The sequence below is a fragment of the Nyctereutes procyonoides genome, unplaced genomic scaffold, assembly GCF_905146905.1.
Source record: "Nyctereutes procyonoides isolate TBG_1078 unplaced genomic scaffold, NYPRO_anot_genome, whole genome shotgun sequence".
Classification (NCBI taxonomy): domain Eukaryota; kingdom Metazoa; phylum Chordata; class Mammalia; order Carnivora; family Canidae; genus Nyctereutes; species Nyctereutes procyonoides.
In genome coordinates, this window is record NW_026575052.1 from 2068846 (window position 1) to 2094807 (window position 25962).

A 25962-nucleotide genomic window follows, 5' to 3' on the forward strand; every position below is an offset into this window, starting at 1 on the left:
GGCTGCCAGGGACAGTTCTAAAGTTTGATTTCATTAATCTTAATAATTTGGTTGACACAGTTCGGGCAGTGTGAATGACAAGAGAAGCGAGAGTTACTCGGAAGGGCTACTGTTGTTCCTCGGAGTGAGAATGATGCATGCTGAAAGCAGCCGTTTTTCTTTATTAGCACTCCGATTAAACCAGTGTCAGGCGATAACAAGAGTTCTGGGTTGAATTCATTCCTTATGGTATATTGTGATGCGGACACATCTCGTGATTGGACACTGCCTGCACATCCTATCACTCTGTGATGGATCACTGCTTTCTGTTGAGGGTGAGCGTGAACAGCAGTAACTCGTTGGCATGTCTCACGTGTGCCTGGCGCTGTGCTTAGTGCTCCATCCACAGCGTTGACGATGCTCCCTGCTCGTAGTGCTGCAAGGTCAGGAGGCTCCTGATCCCCCTTTACATGGTTGGCCCAAGTCCATCCACCTGGCTCCTACGTTATTTGGCTTCGCCTTGTCTGCCTAACTCCAGTTTTTATTCATGATGTTTCTGAGTAGGACAGTCATACTGAGTAAGTAGCAGTGTTTCATAAGGCTCTACTAATTAGCCAAGATGAATTTTCACTACTCACTGTAGAATTGCCCACTTTAATCCTAAATAATAAGGCAGTGTGATTAAGTGAAGCCTTTGGTATTAGAAAGCTAACTTACGGTGAGAACTAATGCCTTCAGTTATTTTTGCCTTGGGGGTTTATGGATTGAATAGATTTATTGTATTCCTTTGAGCACCTCAAACAGTTCTTAAAAACACTGTTAGATTATATTTTTGTCCCTTGTTTGCCTTCGTCTGTTAAGTGTTTTTTTAATGGCATTTGTTGGTTTGGGCTTCTTCTGAATATTTCATTTTTCTTAAGTTTTATGTTATTTTTGAAATCTGTTTAGAAGCCGCAGAGTGAGACATTGGCCTGGCCTAAGTCCCTCTGCAGTGCGGACGGCAGGGGAAGGGGCAGGGGAAGGCACTTCTAGGACCAGGGAGCTCTTGCACTTTGTCTTCCTGGTGATTTCAAGGAGACCATGATGTTGGGCTTCCTTCTCTGTACCAGTGTTCTTTTTTTTTTTTTTTTTGAATTTTATTTGAGACACACACAGAGAGAGAGAGAGAGAGAGAGAGGCAGAGACACAGGCAGAGGGAGAAGCAGGCTCCCTGCAGGGAGCGCGAGCTGGGACTCGATCCCGGGTCTCCAGGATCACGCCCTGGGCTGAAGGCGGCGCTAAACTGCCGAGCCACCCGGGCTGCCCGGTACCAGTGTTCTTGTGTTGAGAATAACTGGACTATTCCACTGACTACAATAAAATTTTGGAAACTGAAACTAAGCTGAATGTTACAGATCATGAACATACTTTAATTTACATACACTCCAGAAGTTAGGTGTAGAAACAGGTGGTAAGTGCAGTGCTGATTTGCTGTGGAATAAATCATGCTTGCTAGTTTCTATCACTCTTATGATGTGACACCAAAAAATGGTAGGGATTTTGTCTTTTTGTTTTGTCAAAGTGTTTATTGGGGTGGGGGGCTGTTGGCTCTTTAATTTTCATCTGTTCCTTTAACCGGAGCTCATTTGAACTGTTAGAAGCAGCACTTTGTTAAGAGGTTTTGTTTGCTCTTAAAGCCGTTCCTATTCTAGGGGCTTGACTCATTCAGGAGGAAAAGCATGAAAAAAAACAAGGAGGAAGGAGCTGCCCTAACCTGCCTTTGTGCACTAGTGATTTTTCCTCATGAGGGGCAGGGGTTGATTCCTTAATTGTATTTACCCCGCTGTAGAGTCCTTGGAATATGTAAAAAGTGTTGAAACTTTTTTGAAACTTCTTGAATTTGTAGCAAAACGTAATATGGCCTTTTCTATTTCAAGCTTTTAATAAGAGTGTTTTTTTTGTTTTGTTTTTACTCCATTTCTTAAAGATTTAGTCTTTAACCGAGGTCATGAACGCTCCACCCCCATGCCTCAAACACAGGGCCAACTGGACAGAACCTCCACCGCCTAGTGATCCGTGCTTTCATTTTCCAAAAGCAATTTCCTTTCTGTTCTATCCTTTCCCCTAAGTATTAGGAGATAGCTTTGTTTTAAAAGGTTAAAACTTGGCACATACAATTAAGAAAATGTTCTGAGGGATTATGGGTAAGATGAAAATTCTCAGCATTCTGAACCCTCTGCTGTAACTAGTTCCTCTTCCATTTTTGTGGGCAAGACCCTGAAAGTTAGAAATATTTTATGATGGGAATTTTCATGCTAAGCTGGTACATGTATAGTTATTTTAAGTATTATATATCAATATATTTTAATATACACAGTCTTTAAGTAGTTTTGGAAGCCAGAGATTTATCCTAATGATAAAATAATGATATTGTATGTGTGTGACATATAACAACACCAGTTTCTGAGGTTAGGACATCTAAAATGTTTGCTAATTTGATACTTGGAAAACATTTCCATTTTATATGTTCTTAATAATTTAATGTGTCTGAATGACCCAAACCTAATTTCATCCTTAGTAAATTAACTACTGTTATGTTATATGTAGTTGCGGAGAATTATCTTTGCTTTGGTTAAAAAGAAAACCAGTAAGTACCTACTTAGGCTACTGCCCTCGCCCCCCCCCCCCCCCCATTTCTCTTAAAGCTGAGGTGATAAATAGTCTTTCCCCTTGTACTTCTAATCCTTCCTATTGGGCCAGTCTTTTGTAGATTTCCTGAGCCACCACATGCCACAAAAATGAAGATAAACTGGTTTGCTCACCCCTGTTTAGAACCCCAAAACCAATCCTATGCAGTGTTTGAAGTAGCAGTGCAGTTTAGAATGGGCAACAATGCAAATTCCTGTGCCTTTTGTTATTTATTTATTTATTTATTTATTTATTTATTTATTTATTTATTTATTTTTTACTGTTTGACTTTTTCATTTCAGTTTTCATTCTCTTGCCAGTTGGAGGTGTAGAATATGCCTTTCTGGTTCTGTATTTTTGTTTTTAACATGAGATTTTTAGACCACGTTTCTCTGTGTAGTCAAGTGACTGCTGGTTTTAGGCAGAATGTCTGAGGATCCCTGTGAGGAATGAGGCCTTCCACCTCCACCTCCTGCCTCTGGCGGTACCTTCTCTGTGAGCATATTAATGTTGGCATCAGCACAGACTGAAGTCTACATTTCCTCTCTACCAGGTTTATGCTGCAGGCAGCGTGGTGCTGGCTGTTTGCACATGGGACACTCTCCTCCTGCAGTTATAATTTGTGGATTATAATTTTTGTAGGATTAACCTTGGAGTTGAAGTTACAGTTTTCCTCTCATTGGCATTCCAAACAAATTATAAAAAGAAATAATTAGATACAGTCTCAGTCTTGGTTGGATTTTTGAACAAGAGGGTTAAAATCCCAAATTTGCTTGGTTAAGTAGTTTGATTAGTTTCTAAATATATTGTCACAGGAAGTATCTTCCTTGCTGCTTGTGATCATGTAGTTGATAACAAGATCACTTTGGGTGTTAAGCTTGGTATTTGTAGTTTTGATTCCATCAAAATCATACATTCAAGAATGGAGGATATAAAATGTAAATTGCTGCATGTGCGCCAAGACCAATTCAATTTATGGTTGCACTAAAGTGTAGAAAATATTAAATCGAGAAAAAGTGATGCTTACCACTCTTTCTGGCCCTCTTCAGTTTTAGAGTGAGAGGATTCCCTAAATCTCATGGGCAGTTGTCAGAAAGTACACAGAATTGGTAAGCTTTGTTTTCACAGAGAATGATTAGGTCGGTGCTCCCTCCAATTTCTTTTTTTCTTTTTTTTCCAATTTCTAGTTTCTGTGCTAAAGATATACACAATATACATGAGTATATTGCCTGAGTTTCGTTATTGCTTCTCTATTAAATGCAACATGACCAGTACTTTGGAAATGGATAGACTGTTTAAAATGAGCCTGAAAGGTGCGTTGTGTCTCTCTTGTGAGGAGGAGAGAAGGGAAAAACTGCTGACCCAGCTATACGTTTGAGTTCTGGGAGCTTGGAAGTATGAGGCCAGATTCATATCCCAGCTCCACCGGTTAATAGGATGACTTTGGACAGGTTATTCTAAAGTTTTGATCTTCAGTTTACAAGTCTGTAAAGTGGGGATGAGATCTGCCTTGCAGGATTGCACTGAGCATTAAATGAGAGCCTTGTAGGAATACGCCCGGCACACTGACCTTGTTCCATCCCACTTTAATTGGTGGGCACTGGCAAAATTAGCTCTGTGGTAACTCTCTCCATTCTTTGGCTTATTGTGGCACTTCCAAGAAATTAAAGGAATAGTTCCAACGTCATCTAACAGCTTATTTTGGTTTGATGACATAAAGTGAATTAAGTAGATTGAAAATAGGTAAGAGCTAAGACGGTCTTTGGATCTGCATCTAGGTACACATCGTGGCATCAGAGAACTCCTCATGTGCTAGAGACCTGCTTCTCTCTTAAAAGCTGTCTTGTTTTACTAGTTAGTTACTCAAACTGGGACACCTGTGGTTACACAGATTGGTGGATTAGATAGCTCCTGGAATTTGATTTCTTGCATGTGCCTGGGCAGAAGTAAACATGTTTGACTGTTTGCTTGTTGCCCAAATGAAGGTTTACTGTTTTCTTCTGTTCTTCTGTTTTACCTGTGTGGTCCAAACCACTTATGACTACCATGCTGTTGTGACCGAATTTTGTGTGGTTGACATTTTGGATGAATTTTGGATACATTTCCTTAGACATTAAGTTATCAGACAACCCTGAAGGTAACTGTGGGAGCAATTTCCATGCTGCACATGCCAGATTAAGAAATCTGTAATTTTACATGTTTCTGGATGTGCAGTCAGGAAAAAAACAAAAATGTGAAAGAGCCATTTTCTTACAAGTTACTGATGAAGCCAACAATACCAACTTTAAAGGAAAAGAACCTTTTTAAGGAAACATATGTCCTGATTTGCTGTGCACCATTTTTATTGAACGCTCTAAGGATTGGGGTCTGTTTTGGGGAATCATACAGGTACACCCCTCAGTACTCATGTGTGGTGAACTTACAGCTGGACTCTGTGACGGAGAGGTCCGTGAGCCGCCTAGAATGGTTGTGTCTCTTTCTGATTACCTGGAGAGGTGGAGCTTTAGGTGTGTTGCCTGACTTTCAGAGATTTCCCAAAAGATTAAGAAACCACTAAGTGAACTGTTATGTTTAGACAGTTGGTGAGAAGTAATAAAATCAGTAGGTTAAAGATTTAAAAAGCTGAAATATACTCAGAGCTTCTGTTAGAGCATTATTATGTATTGGTGGGGGCATTAGTGAGTGTTTGAACTTGTGTCCTCATTGGACATGTACATCTTCATAGTGATATCTGGGTGGGATCGTGGGAATCACTGGAGAACAAATGAACAAAACAAATGGATGAATTTGGAATTGTTAATGGAAGCAGAATGTCATTGTCTTCCTAAGAAGGAACATATGCTGACAATTTAGGCTTGTAGGCATGGGGTTTCTGTAATTTGTTTAGTAGAATCTACTGTGGGTAATCCTTACAAACAATTGATTCTATTGAATCAGTTGGGTCTGTGTCAGGCACTGTGCAAAGTTCTTTTTATGCATCGTCTGATTTACTCCTCCTGATTCCTGTATCAGGTAGTTGTCACTAGTGTCTATTATAGTTCCTGTCTGCCTTAACCGGGATGGTGTCTCCTTGATCAGATCATGGCCCAAGGCTGCACAATATAGTTTTAGTTTCCTGACTTTAAATTTTTCTGGGTTTGTGTCCCTGGAGAACCTGTTTAATTCAGAGTACCACCCCAACACTGGGGAGGGACAGAAGAGCCCATTCCAGAGTCTCATTTCGTTGGGGCCAGCTCTTTTCAGGAAAGATTATGACTTTGGGGCCACAGGGACCTTTTGGGAGCAGATGAAATGAGTGACTGGCATGAGAGGGAGCCTAGGAGGCAGCAGTTTAAAATCCTAGTCCTTGGTGAGACCTTGCTCCTAGGCTTCTTTGTTCCCTGGGGGGCGTTATTTTACCCCCGTGTTGGTGAAAGAGAGAAGCATCAACTCAGGATAGTGTGGCAGGCATAGTCCTGTCAGTGCTGGGGTTCCACAGCTGCTCTCCCGAGGAGGGCCCCAGCTGGCCTGCGTCCTTGCTTTACCTGGCTGTAAAGATGGAGATTTACTTTATCCCTTCCCTCTCCCCACCTCCCTGGCCTGCCTTTTTCCTTCCTTCCTGTTTTCTTCCTCCCTCTTCTTTCCTCTCCCTTCTTTTTATTTTTAATGAGATTCAGATTCTCTTGAACATCTTTTCTATTCAATATTTGCTTCTTGTTGACATCAGGTAGGGCCTTTCTGCAAAGGGACTTGCTTTTCACAAAGTTGGGTATAACTTCAACTTTAAATTCCTTTGGGGCAGACAGCTTTGTAGTCATATCTATATCTGTAGCTATATCTATATATCTTTCTATCTATATATACACACACATATATATATATACACACACATATATATATATATATGTATGTATGTATTCCCCATAGCTCTTAACAGAGTGCTTTGTGGATAATAGGCACCCCAGAAAAATCAAAATACTTCTGCTTCACCATGGTTCCAGAAACTTTACAAAGTGTGTAGAGGGAAAAATTCTAATCTTGCATGAATTGAGCTCTGTAACAGGCCAGTGCATCTGAGTGTGAGTTGTATTATCTGGTATAATCTTGTTTTTAGGTGCAGATCTTAGAAAACATCTTGAATTTAAATGTAATTTGTGTCTTAAAAAATAATTATGAGGAGAATACATTTTAGTTCCTTCTCTGCTTGAGTCTGAAAGACACCATTCTGAGTTATCAGAGTGGGCAAATGTATGCTGGTCAGTGCGCATGCATAAAAGTCTCCAGAGGTCCAAGCTCTTCCCTGGTGGAGTGGTGATGCATCTGTTTATAAGCTCTGATAGAGGTACATCCGCAGATGTGGAGGAGGCCAGAAGACAGTTGAGGTCTCAGAAAGAAGAGAATGAGATTGCTTAGCAGTAGTGATGGATAGTCTTAAAAATTATACTGGAATAAAAATAAGTATCCCATGGTAGATCCAAATGATGAATAGTTTAGAGTCTCTGTAGGTTGTCTCATTTTTATAATCTGTTTCTTAAAGCTCTATCAAAACGTGGCACATTCATTTCACACTTTCAGGAGAAGCAAAATAAAAGCCAGGAAGCAGTACTCTCATGATTATCATGGGTGCCTGCCAGCACATTGACCCTTCGCTTATACCTGGGAGGCATTCAGTATGGTTATTTAAATTATACTTTTGATTTAAATAATGATGGATAAAAATAAGCAAGTGCGGTAAAACAAGAAAAAGAATACAAGTGCATGGCTGCTCAAAAGGAGGAGGGAAGTTAAATTTTTGTTTGTAGTAAACGTGATGCACAGGGAAGAAAAGAGTTGAAACGACCCGCCAGAAGGTCAGCATCGGTAACTGGAATGCTTGAGCAGTGTCGGCTGTTTACTAGTGTCTTTTCTGTTTTACACCCCCTTTAACTATGTATCTGTTGTGAATGTTGATTTTTTTTTTCTAGACACTTAGACTAAGCTATACAGGTAGGAGATAGGGAACAGAGGGAGCACCTCAGGACTTTCTGCTGTGTAGGCAGAGTAGACCATTGAGACCTTTTCCAAATTACACTGTTATAAAATTGCATATATTAATCTCAACCAATAGTGGCCGTTTTCAGTTGCCTCATTAATTTTCCCTTTGTTAGGTATTTCTTTCAGAGATAATTTATTCATTTGTTTTTTGCACAATATAACCAAATGTCCATCTAGAAAAATTAGAAAATACGAACACATAAACAGGTATCATACCTTCGTTGGTGGTATGGCTTGACTGCTGTTTCTCTGAACATTTTTGGGGAAACAAATGTAGATGATGATTTTAAGTGTTGTCTTTGTGTCTTCTCTCGGATTTATATCTAGATTTTACTTCCTGAAAGTATTTTTAATCTCAGTTTCACAGTTAATTCATCAGGATGTAGCATTGTAAAATTTATCAGAAATGTCTTTCCCTTTAGCTGAGGATAACCAGTGCTCTAGGGTGTGGCCGAGTGCTCCGTGTTAGGGGGTTGCCAGGCACAGGCCACACACCACCTCTCTACCTAGCTCCCCGTCTCTGTTCGTTTGGCCTCGGGGGACTGACGCTGGAACTGGAGTTAATGTGTAGTTGCCAACTCACATTTTATATGCATGGTTTTCAGACTTTAGATACATTTTTTTTCCCCTGTAAAATAAAAGCTATTGAAGATCAATGAGAAGAACCCTAGAAATTAAAATAATTACAAAGTAGAACAGGCTGGCAGCTTGTTTAGGTTTCAGAGGTATTGAGTTAGTCTCTCAAATCATTTTATTCATGCCACAAGACTTTGAGGTTCCAAAGAGCGTAGGGAAATTTAATGCTTTCTTCATTTGAATTTATTAAAGTTTATTTGGGGAGCCTTTTCTGGTATTTGGAATTATCCAGACAAAGCCACTAAAAGCCTTTTTTTGAGAAATTAAAGGGTCCCTATAGATGGGATCTTTGCTGTTCCTTCCATCAGCCTAGCATGTGGAAGAGTTGCAGGCCAGACCCTCCACAGGGGCAAAGACTGTGCCCCCCCCCCCCCCCCCCCCGCACGCGATGCAAGCATCCTAGGAATTTACTGTACACTGGGATCTGAGGCACTGAAAAATCCAGAACTTTTCCATTGTTTCTGTTGGAAGCAAAGCCTAGAGTCCTGTTTTAATACTATGAGCAACTTAAAACCAGAGAGGTTTTATTTTTATAATTTGCCTCCAGGATTACAGACAGCCCTCTTGGCGAGTTTAACTACAGAAAAAGGTTGAAATTATGCCCAAGCTGCTTAACAGAATTTTTTTTACAGTCAGGTACATTTTCAAGCTATTTTAAGTGTAAAAGTTATTTTAAGTATAAAAGAAACATATAGAAAATGTATTGCCTGTTACTTTCATGAGAACCAGTTGCTGCACGGCGTCTTGCCACTTCATAATGTTCTCTTGCAAACAGCTGGAGCGCTGGGACTGGGCTTGGAGTGGCTCGTCTTCCCCTAGTGTCCCCTTGGGCAGCTGTAGCAGCTGATGGACACACCCCCGTCCGGGTGCCGCCGGGCTGACCTCCGGGGGAGCCTCTCTGGCCGTGGTTTTTCCGAGGCTCTGCTCTCACTTCAGTCCAGCTGCCCAGGCACCCGCTCGATCTGACCGGGACCTCTGCTGACCCTACTGAGTCCGTCGTCTTCTGGATTTTTTAAACATACACTAAAATAATTGAAATGGACTGTTACTTTCCTGTAGAAAACATAATTTTCGTATATGTTTCCAGCTTCTTTCCTCTGTACTCCTCACACCAACTGCAGAACATTACCCACCCCCAGACAGAAGGCGGTGCTGGGGTCTGACTCTTTGCCCCCGTTCCCAGCTCCCACGAACATCACATCACCGTCATTCTCTCAGCCTGTGACTTTGCCGTCATCCATCGATGCCCCTTCCTCACTTTGCGGTTAGAGATTGTGTGTGTGTGTGTGTGTGTGTGTGTGTGTGTTTTAATCCTGTAAAGAAGTCATTTAACATGAACTTTATGCTTTTAATATTTTTAGTTGATTATTTTAGGTCGGCTTCACGCCCAGTGTGGGGCTTGAACTCACAACCCTGAGATCAAGAGTCGTGTGCCCTACCGACTGAGCCAGCCAGGCGCCCCTGAACCTTATGCTTTTCTCCCAGCCAAACCTCTCACCTTGCCCGTGGAATGCTGACCTCCCCCTAAAGCTGGCGTTCTGAGTGCTGCTGTCATAAAAGCTACAGCCTTGCTTTCAGAAATTTGAAAAGCTGCATGCCGACTTTGTTTTTATGATAAGTTTCTCAAACTTGCCTGCAGTGCAGATGGCGCCCTTAATTATCTTCCTTAAGGGTGAAAGAATTAGAGCCTAGAAAGTATCACTCATAGCAAGGCCTCTAGAACACAGTGGACAGAGTAGTAAATCGAATGGGAATAAAAGTCCCGGTTTTGCTACCAACTTGCTGTGAGATTTTAGGCGACTCCTATAATGAGATAAAGCTTCAAGAGGCATGTTTGTGGAGTTTGGGGAGCAGATAAGGCCACCTTTGAGGCTCCTTCTGCTTCAAATCTTAAGGTTCTTCTCTCTTCCCTTTTAATGAAGCCCATTGTTCCCGTGTCCCATATCTGTTTTGTTCTCTAAGATGTGCTCTGGGCTTGGCCTTTCTTCAACCTTGTACGAAAGCGTCCAGTCTTCACCTTCTCTCTGAGGGACCCTCTCTCGGTGGAGGGCAGGGAGAAGAGGAGGATCTCATGAAAGAATGCTAACAGAAGGAGGAGATGGTAGATGGAGGTGTCACGAGGCTGGGGGAGGGAATCTGAGGATTGTTCAGGCCCATGAAACTGTCAGATGCAGAGGGGAAACCTGGGGCGAATGTGGGGTTTTGTTGTCACAAGGCCAGAGGTAACCGTGCAAAGTGGGGCTCCAGTGGGTAGTTGTGGATGGAGGCGCAGCTGCTGGGATGAAGGGCTCAGTGAAAGGCGAGGCACTGGAGGCAGCAGGTACAGCCTGCCCTTCAGGGGTTCCTCTGGGGGTTCTTCTGGGAGTTTGTGGCGGCTCCTGATCAGGGCAGCTCATGTTCTCGATGACCTTTTGTGGTAGAGGCTCAGAGATGGGGCCTCACCTGGTGTGGAATCAACCGTGTATCTGAGAAAGGTGGTGAGCACCCTACGCAAAGTGCAGATAGGCCTGCTCCTGTGGGCTAGCACTGAATTCTGATTTTATACCTTGGAGTTGGGTCGCTCCCCAGTGAGGAGGTGGCGCACGTTGAGTTACATAGGGTTCTAAATTTAATTCACTTAAATCACGAAATGTGTGAGCCTTCACTCTTGTGATGAATTTTTAATGTAACTTGAGCACGCCTTCTAGAATTTTGTGTTTTCTCTAAAGCCTGTGCATTTTTAAGTGAAACATTATTCTCTAGAATTTCCTAGTGTTTGACCAGTTTTATTAGACTAGTAGAACACGGTCCGGACCTAGGTTAAATTATTTATGTGATGCTTTAGGCAATTTTGATTTTGCAACTTGCATCCCAGGCTCTGGAGGTATAATGCTAGACATTATCTTTAAAAAGTAGTCATTATGACTGTTGGACTTCTCTGTATGGTAGCTATTTCACTAGAAAGCCCAATTTTATTGGTACTGTGTAATGGTGAATCATATTTGCTTAGATTGAGGTTCTGTGCTATTGACTGATCAGCGTGTCTGACATCAGATAAAGTTGAAATGGGAAAAAGATCTGCATGCACTCCAATTTGATTCTTGTTCCTTTTCTATAAATGCAGTGGAAGTCTCTAGCAGTTTTCTTTCGTTTGCCCTTGAAACCAAGTGGTTTCAAACCAAACGCATAGAAAATGCTTTGTAGGGCAGCCTGGGTGGCTCGGCAGTTCAGCACCTGCCTTTGGCCCAGGGCGTGATCCTGGAGACCTAGGATGAGTCCCACGTCGGGCTCCCTGCAGGGAGCCTGCTTCTCCCTCTGCCTGTGTCTCTGCCTCTCTCTGTGTCTAATGAATAAATAAAATCTTTTTTTAAAAAAAGAAAGTGCTTTGTAGGGAGCACCTGAGTCGCTCGGTTGGTTGAGCATTTGACTCTTGCTTTCAGCCCAGGTTTTGATCTCAGGGTTGTGGGATCAAGCCCCACGGCTCAGCGGGAGTCTGCTTGGAATTCTCTCTCTCTGCTCCTACTCCCACTCAATGCACATGTGCACACATGTTCTTTCTCTATAATAAAATCTCTTTTAAAAAGTGCCTTGTAAAGAATATGATATTTTTATTGTGTTATTACTGATCTTACATAAATGTAGTAGCAAGAACACTTTGAGCATTATCATCCTTGGGGGTTCATTCTGGCTCTGGGGCGAATTTAGTGATGTGACCTTGGGCAGATGACTTCCCGTCTCTGGTCCTTGGATATCTGTAAGATGAGAGGCGTGGACGGGGACTTCCGGGTCTTCAGCAGAATGTGCGTGAGTGGTAAGAACATCTGTTTTGCAGCGCAGGCGTGGTACAGGCCTGAGAGTAAGTATACCAAGCAGGTCCTCCCGTCAGTGGCTGAGAACACAGTTAAAGATAAATTTTTTAATTTTTTTTTTTTTTTTTTTTTGTGCGTGAGAACCTTGCTGCAGTAGGTAACTGCTCTTTTCCTTCTGTTTCATTCCGTTTTCTTCATGACTGTGTGTGTATTTCTTTTCCTCAGATACATGAGGTTTGTCCTGTCCCCCCGTTACGTTCTTTGTTGGCATTTCCATTTCACTTTCCTGGTGTTTCATTCCTGTATCTTTCTTGTTTAGACCAAGTGGAGCACGCAGCTGGCAGTAGCTTCTATGTAGGACCCTTCAGGAACCTGATGGTAAGTGCACACGTGTACTTACCAGGCTCCCAGCGGGCTCAGCCGGCCGGGTTCCCGAGGCGCCTCCTGCCTCACAGACACGGACAAGTCCCCGTGCCCCTTGGTCAGGGCCCTCACAGGTGGTTGTTGGTTATAGGCTTGTTTTTGTTTTTCTCTTTTCGTGGATGACAAGTAGAATAGAAACCAAGTATCAGGAAGAGAAGTTTACTCATTTAAGGAAATGTAGCAGGCTCCCCCACCTGTGGTCCTGTTATGGCAGTGTTTGGCTTTGTGAGTGACGCCAAGCATGCCTAAGTGTAAGTCGGGACACCTGGGCCCTCATTTCTGTTCTCCAGTAGACCGATGATTTAGTCCCTCTGGGGCCCTGGTCTTCATTTTTCTCTCAAAATAGCAGGCAGGACAGGTGGTTTTGAGAGCCCCTTTGTCTCTCTAGTCTACGGTCCTGATGGGAAGTAATGCGAGGGTTAGTTAGGTGGTTCTGATTAGGATTGTGAGGATCATTTCATGTGTCGGCTAATCTCAAACTCATGAGTGAATGAGAATTAGATTAGGATAGACTCATTTCCAGGATGAACTAAGTCTGTCAGCGTTCCCCAAAGGGACTTGGGAGTATGTTTAATTGTCCTTTCCTTTTGTTTTTATCACTAGTTTACTAGTATATTCCAATACTTTAAAAAAACTCTTAAGTATGTAGACTGCAGAGCCCCGATTAGGTCTTTCGTGGCCTGTATTGTATTGGTTCAGCCCAGTGGTTCTTAACCTGGGAAGAGCCTCCCGCCCCCCCCACTCCCCCCCACCCCCACCCCGACATTTGGCCATGTCTGGAGACTTTGGCTTTTCGCAGTTAAAAGTTGGAATGCTATTGGCATCTCATGGGTGGGGGCCAGTGATGTTGCTAAACGCCCTCCAGTGCATCAGACAGGCCCCACGACAGAGGGTATCATTCGTGGAATGCCCAGGCAGCCTGTGGCCCTCTGCATAGGATGCTCATGTCCCTGCTTCAGGTGGTTTCTCTTCACAGGGCAGGGGGTCAAGGTTTCCTGGTCTTGTTTTCTAAAGAGGGCCCCTGGAGTTGGGCGAGGGGGCCCCTTCTCACTGATTAGGTTTGGAGAGTCCAGAAGTATAAAACTGACATTCAGTATCAGCTAAGGTGTTTTAATATTCTTTTAGGCAAGGAATGAAACTTCAAGTAGTGCTTTGGCCTTTTAGATAGTTGTGTGATTTCAGTCTGAATACGTATTGGTGAATGGTATCATTACAGTTGTGCTGTTTTATTATAAATCTAGAACTTTCACTTATTTAATACTCTGTTTACAGATAGGCCAGTTTTTGGTATGACCTGCTAACCAGCTTTGTATAGCACTTGAAAGGTTGCAGAAACCCTTCGAGTTGCTTTTGTACGGGATTGTATTACAACAGACTGACATCTGCTTTTCTATTAAATTTCCCAGTGTGACTTTTTGAAATGTATGTAAGATTTTTCCATAACAGGTCAAGCTTATACTGCATCTCTATTTTTTACTTCTTTCAAAAGCTCAGACCTGTACAAAGTATAGAGAGTTAGAGGTAAGAAAGGGCCATTCCTTGGGCTCTTTGGGGTATATGAGGTGGCGCTGATGTCTTACAACACTTTAGTGTCTGTGATCCAGGGAACTTTTCGGAATGTAACTTTTGACTTCAGCAACCTAGAGCACCGGGGTCCTTCACGTGGTTTTCAACAGACACGAACTGCAGCATTAGAGCAACTATATGTTAGTAGCCAGTAATCATTTATGTTTGTAGTGTTTGCCACCAGTAGTCTGATATGGACTGGGCAACACATACAGGGAAGGGCGTCTGTCATGGTGAGGATAAGAAAACTGATTGAAAATCGATAGAATTCAAATTTGCTGAAGCACAGTTGAATTCCTCAGGAGTCTTGTCATCAGATTGAGGTTTAGTGCCCTTAGGGTGACAAAGGGAAAAAGAATTACAAGGGGGAGGTTACTTCTTTCCCTATGAAAAGGTGTTTTTGTGTCCTTCCCTTTTACAGAGGAGATTGGATTATAATCCTCCCACCTAGAAGCTCTCGGCTTCTGTTCCCACCAGAATATGGTTTCAGAGAAGTGTTTGTGTCCTGAGTTCCATTTTAGATGCTTTTGGAAACGAGGGATGGATGTGTTACCAGGAATTTATCTGAGCGAGCTCTTACATAATGACAGAAAGCATCAAAGCATCTTTTTTTTTTTAACAGACCGAAGAACTAGGGATTTAAAATGGTATTTTATAATTTGCTTTTTAAGACTGACCATTTAAATGCCCGATTATTGAGTTTTTTGTACTTCCCCCCCTTGTTTCATCTCTTCAGTATTTATCAAAATCTGGTGGTGCTTTTTTTAGGATTTAGCATTTACTTTATAATTGATGTTTCCATTTTTAATCGTTATGAACTTTTCAATGTTATTTGTGTGTCTCACCTCATTTTCATGTGTTGTCTATATTTTAGTTAATTCTGCTCCTCTGTAGTGATGTTCTGTTACGGAGAATACTGTTTTCCAGGAGCAGTGAGTGGTTTCCAGTTTGTCATTTTACTAGTTCAGAGAAAAAGGTGTCAAGAGGCTTGTTCTGAAAGAGAAAGGACAGCTCTGTGAGGCCTGATGGGGAGAGCATTGCGGGAGGGGAAAGAAATGTTTGGGGAGGATGAAGAGTACCCTGCTCTGTATCTGGAAACTGAAAAACAAGTTACCAGGAAAAAGAAACTTAGAATTAAAAAAAAGGGGGGGGGGGCCACGAATTCTGGTTAAATCCCAAAGACACTGAGCTGCCAAACGTCCAGTATTAGTGCTTTTCTAGAGAATTGCTTATCCATATTGAATATCTTGGTGACCTGAGCTCATTGTTCCAGCTTGTCAGAGATGCATTGCATTTTAATCTTACCTCCTGAACTCTGTGGTATTGGTTGGAATGCAGTTAGTGTTTCCTGAATTCCATTCTTCCAGTTGTTAATGAAATCCCGAATTGTACTGGACCTGGAGTCGAGTCCCTGGGGACCCTCAGAATTCATGCCGGCTTGACAGTGAATTATTCATAATTACTCTGCATTTGATATTTGAGCCACTGCGCAATATGCATCCTTTGCAATTCAGTGGAGCCTGCTTTTGGTGTTTCACTTTGACAGTTATGGATAAGCATATCTTAACAAAAAGGGACCCAAGTTATACCGCCTTGTTTTTCCCCAGTATGCTTCTTACAAATCATCAGACTCTTGCCAGTCCTTATTTGGGTGGTATTGAAAGTATCTCTCTCATTTTCCTCTGACATCAGTATTTTTAACTTTTCTAGAATAGATGATCTATTAGTTTGTTAGGGGAATAAATGCCCCAAAATACAGGGTTTATGGTTTTGTTTTTTTCTCTGACATGACAAAAGTATTCATATTCATCATTTGTTCCTTTCTTTAGAAATCTGATCTGATAACTGCTGTCGTTAGATTAGAAATTGTCTTTTTCAAGAATTCAGGGTAATAGTGAGTGAGTAAGTAAGTAAGTAAATAAATAAATGTTGTATTTTAGGGAAGAAAAAATCCCAGGAAAGTAAAAACAAAGCAAACAAAACTGACGACCTGCAGCTGAAGACAGGCGAGCCAGATTCTGCTTCTGCAAATATGAGAGATTCTGCAGAAGGTAAGCTTGGAAGTTGGACATGTATGATTGGGTATGTATCGCTAGTTACTGTAACTCTCCTTAGGATGCCCTTCTGAGACTCACCCAAGAACCTTAAAGGTTTACCTGCAAAAGGCTATCCGGATTTAACATGGTGAGCTGAGCCTTCCACATCCCACCTCTCCTTAAAAAAGACCTTCTTTGTTAAAAATGAGATTATTCCCTGATTAAAATAAAATGAAACCTACTGTATGATCACATTTATAAATAGTTAAACCATCGAAACAAATCTCTGGTGACAGAAGTCCTACAGGCAGGCAGGGGCTCGGGAAGGCCCTGGATCACTGACGCTGGTCCATCACTGAGCTGGGGGATGGGCGCATTAGTGTCTTTACTCTGCTACTGTTTTATCTCGCTGTGTACTTATGATTGATACTCTTATATTGTTAATGTTTTGCACTTCAGATAAAAATGTACTTGAAGTCTCAAAACACCTTTGATGTTACGGGTAGGCATGAAAAGTGTGCAGAGTGAAGAGCATTCTTTTTTTTTTTTTTTTTTGTTAGAAATTAAATTCCTATTTTTATTTCTTTGTATTTCTCCACACCAAATTTTCTTCTTTGTAGTCCCTTCTGAGGATTGACATTCTAGGCCTTCCATGATGTGAGAATTCAGAGAGAGGCTGGATGGGAAGTTCATCAGAAAGACAGATGGTTCCGTGCTCCTTGCAGTTGAGCTGCCACACTGAGACCGTTGGTAATAGAAATGAGGGAGGCGTGTCTAAGTTTGTTATGTGGCAAATACATGCAGAGCCTGGAGCTTTTTAAGGATTGTTTGTAGTGACCCAAACAGGCAAACTTCAAAATAACTCTTGTGACTCTTTCAAGAAACATTTGTAGGGGAGAAACAAACAAACAAACCCGTACAGAATATTTTGGCTGCCTTTTTACAAACCGCTTTATTTCAGCACTGTTTGCAGTGATGACATTCATAAAGGATTATAATTTCCTGTGGCATTTTATGAAGCAAGAACAGGCAGGTTGATTTCCTAGAACCTTATGAAACTTAAGTTCTGCATGCTCATAGCAGATTTGCTAATTAAGACTTTGTTTGAACAACAGGACAAATACTAAAGAACCTCAGTGCTTTTAGTGGCAGAATTAAAAAAAAAAAATCCAGTAGCCTTCAGTAATTGGAGACATTTATTCCTGATATGTAATATTAGGTCTGGTGAAGAAAAGAACCTCATACTGTACCTGTGTTTGGAGTAGCTGGACAAAGTGTGATTGGTTCCTTACAGGGTAGTTGTCAGCCACTCCTGAATGTTCTGCATTGTCCTCAGCTGAGCAAACAGTCCAGACTCTTCCATGTGCGCCCCAAACCTTCCTTTATTTTTGAAACTCAACAGACCTCATCGAATGTGTGCATACACGGTGTGGGCCTTACTGGTTAATTAGTAGAGCTCTGTGGGTTTTGCTCCGTATTATTTTGGACAGTTTTAAGTCTGGGATTGTTTACCAATCACAGGGAAAGGAAAAAAAAATTTTTTTTCCCCAGTAAAAGAAGCCACAGATTTTGGCTAAAAATGAACTCTAAAATTTCTAAGCCTTAGAGGTGTTATTTTCATTTTCTGTTGTCTCATTTTGAGTTTTTTAGCAACGTGCCGGGGCTTTGTTGAAAATGTACTTGGAAAGGGAGTTTGCTCCCAGCACCATTAAATGACTGGTGTCCCGGTGGAGAACTGGTCGGATTAATGAAGAAAGGGCCTGTCTGTTGGAAGGGAGAGAGGCAATAAATGTCACAGTGGACAGGCAGGTACACAGTAAGGCTGAGCGGCCAGGGGGTGAGGCCTGGGTGAGCTTGCACCAATACGTGGTGTTTGTAGAGCTGGGACCCGCTGGCCTTTGTAGTGCCGCCTCCCCACATCCAGGTGGTCACTGGGCCTGTTGGCAGGTCTCTGCTCTGACAGTCTGGCAAATCTTTTCTGTGTCCACTGCTTCCTTCCATTTCCTTCTCTTAGTGTAGCCACACACCCGCACCCCCCCCCCCCGAACCCCTGCCTTGGAAGTGGTCTCCTGCCTCCAGGGGTGTCCTCTTCCCAATCTGTAATCCACACTGCAGCCAGACCTCCCTGACGCAGGCTCCTGCTTTAGAGTACCTCAGTGGGTCCCCACGGCCTCCGGGAGGTCTGCACTGATCTCCAGGGTGCGCCTGCTTTGATTACTCCTGCTCTCTTTTTCCTCTCCTGTCCTTGACCTTCAGGTTCAGCCCCGCCCAGGGCCTTCTCCAGGAAGCCTGCCTGCCCTGGCTCAGTGGGACCTCGTGGGGGTTCCTCCCGTAGGCTCAGGCTCGTTGGCAGAGCGTGGCCCTTAATTTATGACTGCATCATCAGCTGGTGGAGGGAAGCTGTGTGGGAAGTAGGATCTGGACAGTCTCACTCACCCAGTCCTGGCATGTGGGAAATACTTGCACACCGGACGAGGAGCCAGAAGTCAGAGTAGCTTTGCTTCCTTTATGGAGCCCTTCTTTTTCTTTTTTTTAAATTTTTATTTATGATAGTCACAGAGAGAGAGAGAGAGAGAGAGAGAGAGAGAGAGAGAGAGAGAGGGGCAGAGACATAGAGGGAGAAGCAGGCTCCATGCACCGGGAGCCCGATGTGGGATTCGATCCCGGGTCTCCAGGATCGCGCCCTGGGCCAAAGGCAGGCGCTAAACCGCTGCGCCACCCAGGGATCCCTACGGAGCCCTTCTTAACTCTCCTTTAATGTTCTTAAAAAGGGCCTAATTGAGCAGGGACTCAGGTGGTACCATGGAGAAAGCAGCACTGTCAGCATTAAATGGGTTCGTGACAGTGCCTGTCTTAGAGTCCCTTGCTGTCCCGGTGAGTTGTTGCAGCCACTTCTCTGCTCTCCTTTATAGCTGCACCATAGTCTCTGTCTCCTCGCTGTTGGACCCTGATAGGCACTTGTCCCCATTGCTCCGCTAAAACTCTTGTCACAATCCCCAACCTCCTCCACTTTGCTAAATTGGATGTTTAGTTTTCTGTCCCGCTCTTTGCCAGCCCATTTGCAGCTCCAGACACAGTGGATCGCTCTTTGGAACTTTCTTTACTCTTCAGACCACCTCACTGGCCATTCTGACCTGTGAGCCCTTGGGTCAGGTGGGGGCACTGTCTTCCTGCCTCTGCATTCATTCCCCAGGCGGCTTCGTGCAGTTAGTTCCACACTCCAAATACCACTTCTGGCTTGAGGACTTGGATGGTCTGGGTTCAGCCTCTTTGTTGAACTTGAGTCCTATAAAAAAAAAAGCACTTAATGATATCTCTACTCGGAGATATATTAGGTATCACAAACTTCACCTCCAAAGTAACTCTTGACCCCCCCCCCCCCCCCAAGCGCAGGCACAATCACAGAGGGGGGATGGGGCTCAGACCTACTTTCCCCCAGTCTCTGAGTAAATAGGATTATTACAGTCCTGTGGAATCCTCCTTGACCCCTCCCTCCCTCCCTCCCTCCCTCCCTCCCTCCCTCCCTCCCTCCCTCCCTCCCTCCCTCCCTCCCTCCCTCCCTCCCTCCCCTGCCCTCCACAACCAGTCAGCAACCTTGTCAGCTTTTGACCTTAAAACCTACCCAGTGTCCAGCCACTTCCCACTACCTCTCCCTGCCCCCATCCTTGTCCACCTAGAGTTTTCTTTCAGTTGCCCCCCCACCCCAGCCTCTCTGACTTCTTGCTGTTTTTTTGAACACATCTAACACGTTCTTGACTCAGAGCTGACGTGTCTGTTTCCTCTGTCTGGAGGGCTTCCCTCCCCCAGATGTTCACATGGCTCATTTTCTTTAAGCCTCTGCTTCCCTATCCCCGTAACTGGGGAGTCCCTCCCTGACCACCTGTGCCTGCCGCTGTCTTCCTCTGGGGCGGGGTTGGGGGGTGGTTCTCCCGGGTATAGAGACTCAGAGGTGACTTCAGGTCTTTATTCCTTCTTGAGGTGCTCCTGAATTCTTTCTTCTTTATTAAGTTTTTATTTTAACTTCAGAGTAGTTAACATACAGTATTATATTCGCTTCAGGTCTGCAGTGTAGCGATTCAGTAACTCTGTACATTCTTCTGCCCTTTGTGATGCGGGTACTGTTAATCCCCATCCCCTATTTACCTCTTCCCTCTTCTTCCCCTTCTGGTAACCACTGGTTTGTTCTCTGTAGTTAAAGAGTCTGTTTCTTGGTTTGTCTTTTTCTCTTTTTTCCCCTTTGCTCATTTGATCCGTTTCTTAAATTCCACACTAGAATGAGATCGTGTGGTATTTCTTTCCCTGACTTTGCTTATTAGCATTATGCTCTAGCTCCATTCATATGGCTGCAAAAGGCAAGATTTCATTTTTTTTATGGCTGAATAATACTCGTGCGTGTGTGTGTGTGCGCGTGTGTGTGTCACATCTTCTTTTATTCAACTATCAATGGACACTTGGGCTGCTTCCATAGTTGGGCTGTTGTAAATAATGCTGCCGTAAACGAAGGGATGTGTCCCTGCGTGTATCCCTCTGAGTGAGTGTTTTTGTATTGTTTTGGGCAAATAGTAGTGCGATTACTGGATAGTAGGGTAGTTCTGTTTTTGATTTTTTGATGAACCTGCATGCTGTCTTCCACAGGGGCTACACCAGTTCACATTCCCACCAACAGTGCATGAAAGTTCCTTTTTCTCCACAGCTCCTGAGTTCTTAATAATTTGTTTAGACTTGGAAAATGTCCACCCTTCTTAGCACTTTTCTAGCTTCAGTTTGGAATCGTGAGGAATTAAAATTCACAAGACTCCTAATATCCAATATCACATGCTGGTCCCAAATCCAGTTTTGTGTCCATATCCAACACAGGTTTTTTTGTTTTTTTTTTTTTTAATTTTTTTTTAACATTTTATTTATCTGAGAGAGAGAGAGCAAGAGCGTGCACATGCAAGAGAGTAAGCACTGGGAGGGAAGAGGGAGAGAGAGAAGTAGACTCCCTGCTGAGCAGGAAGCTTGATGTGGGGCTCGATCCCAGAACCCTGGGGTCATGACCTGAACTGAAGGCAGGTGCTCACCCCACTGAGCCACCCAGGCGCCCCTCCAACACGGTTTAAGTACTACGATTTCTGTCAACAGAATTGTATTTATATGTGTGTGACTGATTACAGAAAAGATTCAGAGCTCCACGTGGGCACCCTCTGTTCATGTACGTATCCTCACCGCACCGCATGTTGCCTGGTGTGTAGCAGGCGCTCTGTAGATACTTGTTGGATGAATGAACATAATGGGATTCCTAGCCAATACGGCTTTATAAATGCAAAGGTAGAGCTTTTTATTGCTGGTCATATGCTCCTCTACGCATCTTGGGTGATAAGAGAAATCGTTTGAATACTGAGAATTGATCAGAAAGTGGCTTGTTTTTGCCCTCATGCCCATGCTTCTGTTTCCTTGTGCTTTCTAGGTCCCAAGGAAGAGGACGAGAAGCCTTCAGCCTCAGCAGTGGAGCAGACAGCCGTTCTTCAGGAGGCGGCTAGTCAGGATGTGCTTCCAGAACTAGTGGTCCCCCCCACTGCCTGTGAGCCCCACACAGAACCGGACGAGAAGCCAGAAGCCACGAACTGTGAGGTGAATGATTTGGAGGAAGAGGAGGAAGAGGAAGAGGATGAAGATGACGAGCTGGAGGAAGAGGGGGAGGAAGAAGCTGACCTGCCAAATGAAAGTTCTGTAAAAGAGCCAGAAATACGATGTGATGAGAAGCCAGAAGATTTATTAGAAGAACCAAAACATGTTTCAAAAGAAACTCTCGTGGGCTCTCTAGAGCTTCCACCTGTTACCAGAACTCCCAGAGCTAAGGAAGAGGCCAATGGTGATATATTTGAGACGTTTCTGTTTCCGTGTCAGCATTGTGAAAGGAAGTTCACGACCAAACAGGGGCTGGAACGTCACATGCACATCCACATATCCACGGTCAATCATGCTTTCAAGTGCAAGTACTGCGGGAAAGCATTCGGCACACAGATCAACAGGAGGCGGCACGAGCGGCGCCACGAGGCGGGGCTGAAGCGGAAGCCCAGCCTCCCTCTACAGCCATCCGAGGACCCCGCTGATGGCAGAGGACCCGGAGACAGTGTTGCTGCGAAAGAGGACTCGCCACCTTCCAGTCTCGGGCAAGACTCTCTGCTCCTGCATTCAGAGAAAGCTCCCCAGGAAAGCGTCGGTTCTTCTGTTGTGGAAGAGAATGGGGAAGTTAAAGAGCTTCATCCGTGCAAATACTGTAAGAAGGTTTTTGGAACGCATACTAACATGAGGCGGCATCAGCGCAGAGTCCACGAGCGCCATCTGATTCCCAAGGGCGTGCGGCGGAAAGGGGGCCTCCTGGAGGAGCCACACCCCCCTGCCGAGCAGGCCCCACCTGCCCAGAGTGTCTACGTGCCTAGCACGGAGCCGGAGGAGGACGGAGAGGCAGATGACGTGTACATCATGGATATCTCCAGCAATATCTCTGAAAACTTAAAGTTCTATATTGATGGCAAAATTCAGACCAGCAGCAGCACGAGTAACTGTGATGTCATCGAGATGGAGTCCAGCTCGGCAGACTTGTATGGGATAAATTGTCTGCTTACTCCAGTTACGGTGGAGATCACCCAAAATGTAAAGACGGCACAGGCCTCCATAGCAGAGGATCTTCCTAAGGAGCCTTCCGGGGGCACCAACAGTGAGTCCAAGAAGCGAAGAACGGCGAGTCCTCCCGCACTACCGAAAATCAAAGCTGAGGCAGAGCCTGACCCCTCGGTGCCCTCGTGTTCCTTACTGCCTCTCAGCATATCCACGTCAGAGGCGGTGTCTTTCCACAAGGAGAAAAGTGTGTACTTGTCATCGAAGCTCAAACAGCTTCTTCAGACCCAGGACAAGCTAACTCCTCCTGGGGGCATTTCAGCGACTGAGATACCGAAGTTAGGGCCTGTTTGTGTGTCTGCTCCAGCATCGATGCTCCCCGTGACCTCGAGTAGGTTTAAGCGGCGGACCAGCTCTCCACCCAGTTCCCCACAACATAGTCCTGCCCTTCGAGACTTTGGAAAGCAAAGCGAAGGCAAAGCAGCGTGGAGTGATGGAGTTCTAGGTTCCAAAAAGCCCAAATTAGAGAGTCATAGCAACTCACCTGTGTGGAGTTTATCTGGGAGAGAGGAGAGAGAAACTGTGAGCCCACCATGCTTTGACGAATATAAAGTATCTAAGGAGTGGGCAGCCAGTTCTGCTTTTAGCAATGTGTGCAACCAGCAGCCACTGGATTTATCCAGCGGTGTGAAACAGAAGGCTGAGGGTACGGGCAAGACTCCGGTCCAGTGGGAATCTGTATTAGATCTCAGTGTGCATAAGAAGCCTTGTGGCGACTCTGAAGGCAAGGAGTTCAAAGAAAACCATCTGGTGCAGCCAGCCTGCAGTGCTGTAAAGAAAAAGAAGCCAACCACCTGCATGCTGCAGAAGGTTCTTCTCAACGAATACAATGGCATTGATGTACCTGTAGAGAATACTGCAGATGTGACCCGGAGCCCGAGTCCGTGTCAATCCCTGGACCCCCAGCCAGACCCTGGCCTTGGCCCGGACTCGAGTTTATCTGCCCCTGTGGTTGAGTCCCCACCCGATGTCTCTCCTTCCTCACCTGCCCTACAGGCCTCTTCCCTTTCTTCTGGGCAGCTGCCTCCTCTCTTGATCCCAACGCACCCCTCTTCCCCCGCAGCCTGTCCTCCCGTGTTGACTGTTGCCACGCCGCCGCCTCCACTCCTTCCCACCGCCCCTCTTCCGGCCCCCTCTTCTGAGGCGTCTCCCCATCCGTGTCCCTCTCCGCTCTCGAATGCCACCGTGCAGTCCCCGCTTCCCATTCTCTCCCCGACAGTGTCTCCGTCACCCTCTCCCATTCCTTCCGTGGAGCCGCTCACCTCTGCTGCTTCGCCGGGACCCCCGACCCTTTCCTCGTCGTCGTCTTCGTCTTCCTCGTCTTCCTTCTCCTCTTCGTCTTCCTCCTCTTCCCCCTCGCCGCCACCGCTCTCAGCCGTATCATCTGTTGTTTCCTCTGGAGACAATCTGGAAGCTTCTCTCCCCATGATAACACTCAAGCAGGAGGAACTAGAGAATGATGATCTGAAACCCAGGGAAGAACCCCAGTCTGCAGTCGAACAGGAGATTGTTCAGGAAACATTCAACAAAAACTTTGTCTGCAATGTCTGTGAATTGCCTTTTCTTTCCATTAAAGATCTAACCAAACATTTATCTGTCCATGCTGAAGAATGGCCCTTCAAATGTGAATTTTGTGTGCAGCTTTTTAAGGCTAAAACTGACCTGTCAGAGCATCGCTTCTTGCTTCATGGAGTTGGGAATATCTTTGTGTGTTCGGTGTGTAAAAAGGAATTTGCATTTCTGTGCAATTTGCAGCAGCACCAGCGAGATCTCCACCCAGACCAGGTGTGCACCCACCATGAGTTTGAAAGTGACACGCTGAGGCCCCAGAACTTCACTGATCCCAGCAAGGCCCACAGAGAGCATATGCAGAGTTTGCCGGAAGATCCTTTAGAAGCATCGAAAGAAGAGGAGGAGCTTAATGATTCCTCTGAAGAGCTTTACACCACCATAAAAATAATGGCTTCTGGCATAAAGACGAAAGACCCAGATGTCCGGCTGGGCCTCAATCAGCATTACCCGAGCTTTAAGCCGCCCCCATTTCAGTACCATCACCGAAACCCTATGGGCATCGGCGTGACGGCCACAAATTTCACTACCCACAATATTCCACAGACGTTCACCACTGCCATTCGCTGCACAAAGTGTGGGAAAGGTGTTGACAACATGCCAGAGTTACACAAACACATCTTGGCATGTGCTTCTGCCAGTGACAAGAAGAGGTATACCCCCAAGAAAAACCCAGTCCCCTTAAAACAGACTGTACAGCCGAAAAACGGTGTGGTGGTTTTAGACAACTCGGGGAAGAACGCCTTCAGACGGATGGGACAGCCCAAAAGACTGAACTTCAGCGTCGAGCTCAGCAAAATGTCCTCGAACAAGCTCAAACTAAACGCATTGAAGAAAAAGAACCAGCTTGTCCAGAAAGCAATCCTTCAAAAGAACAAATCTGCGAAGCAGAAGGCCGACTTCAAAACCGCCTGTGAGTCGTCCTCGCACATCTGCCCCTACTGTAACAGGGAGTTCACGTACATCGGGAGCCTGAATAAACACGCCGCCTTCAGCTGTCCCAAAAAGCCGCTCTCCCCGTCCAAAAAAAAAGTGTCGCCTTCATCCAAGAAAGGCGGACACGCGTCACCTGCCGGCAGCGACAAAAACGGCAGCGGCCACCGGCGCCGGACGGCAGACGCGGAGATTAAGATGCAGAGCGTGCAGGCTCCTCTCGGCAAGACCCGAGCGCGCAGCTCCGGCCCTGCGCCAGGCCCGCTGCCGTCCTCGTCCTTCAGGTCCAAGCAGAATGTCAAATTTGCGGCTTCGGTGAAGTCCAAAAAGCCCAGCTCCTCCTTGAGGAACTCGAGCCCTATCCGGATGGCCAAAATAACGCATGTCGATGGGAAGAAGCCCAAAGCTGTGGCCAAGAGTCACTCCGCTCAGCTCTCGAGCAAGACGTCCCGGAGCCTGCACGTGAGGGTACAGAAGAGCAAGGCCGTCTTGCAGAGCAAATCCGCTCTGGCCAGTAAGAAAAGAACAGACCGGTTCAATGTAAAATCTAGAGAACGGAGTGGGGGGCCGGTCACCCGAAGCCTCCAGCTGGCAGCCGCTGCCGACCTGGGTGACAGCAGGAGGGAGGACAGCGGTGGCAAGCAGGAGCTGAAGGACTTCAGGTAAGCCGAGGCTTCCAGGGCCACAGG

At 45.0% G+C, this 25962-nt stretch overlaps 1 protein-coding gene across 5 annotated transcripts in view; it reads left to right on the forward strand.

Moving 5' to 3' along the window:
- The window catches only part of PRDM2 (PR/SET domain 2), a 125845-nt gene that overhangs the window by 68696 nt on the left and 31187 nt on the right, over positions 1 to 25962 (forward strand). For all 5 annotated transcript variants that reach the window (XM_055332005.1, XM_055332006.1, XM_055332008.1 and 2 more), the window contains 2 exons: positions 16013 to 16123; positions 21558 to 25935. In XM_055332005.1, the coding sequence (XP_055187980.1) occupies positions 16013 to 16123; positions 21558 to 25935 (4489 nt within the window). The remainder of the gene's footprint in view (positions 1 to 16012; positions 16124 to 21557; positions 25936 to 25962) is intronic.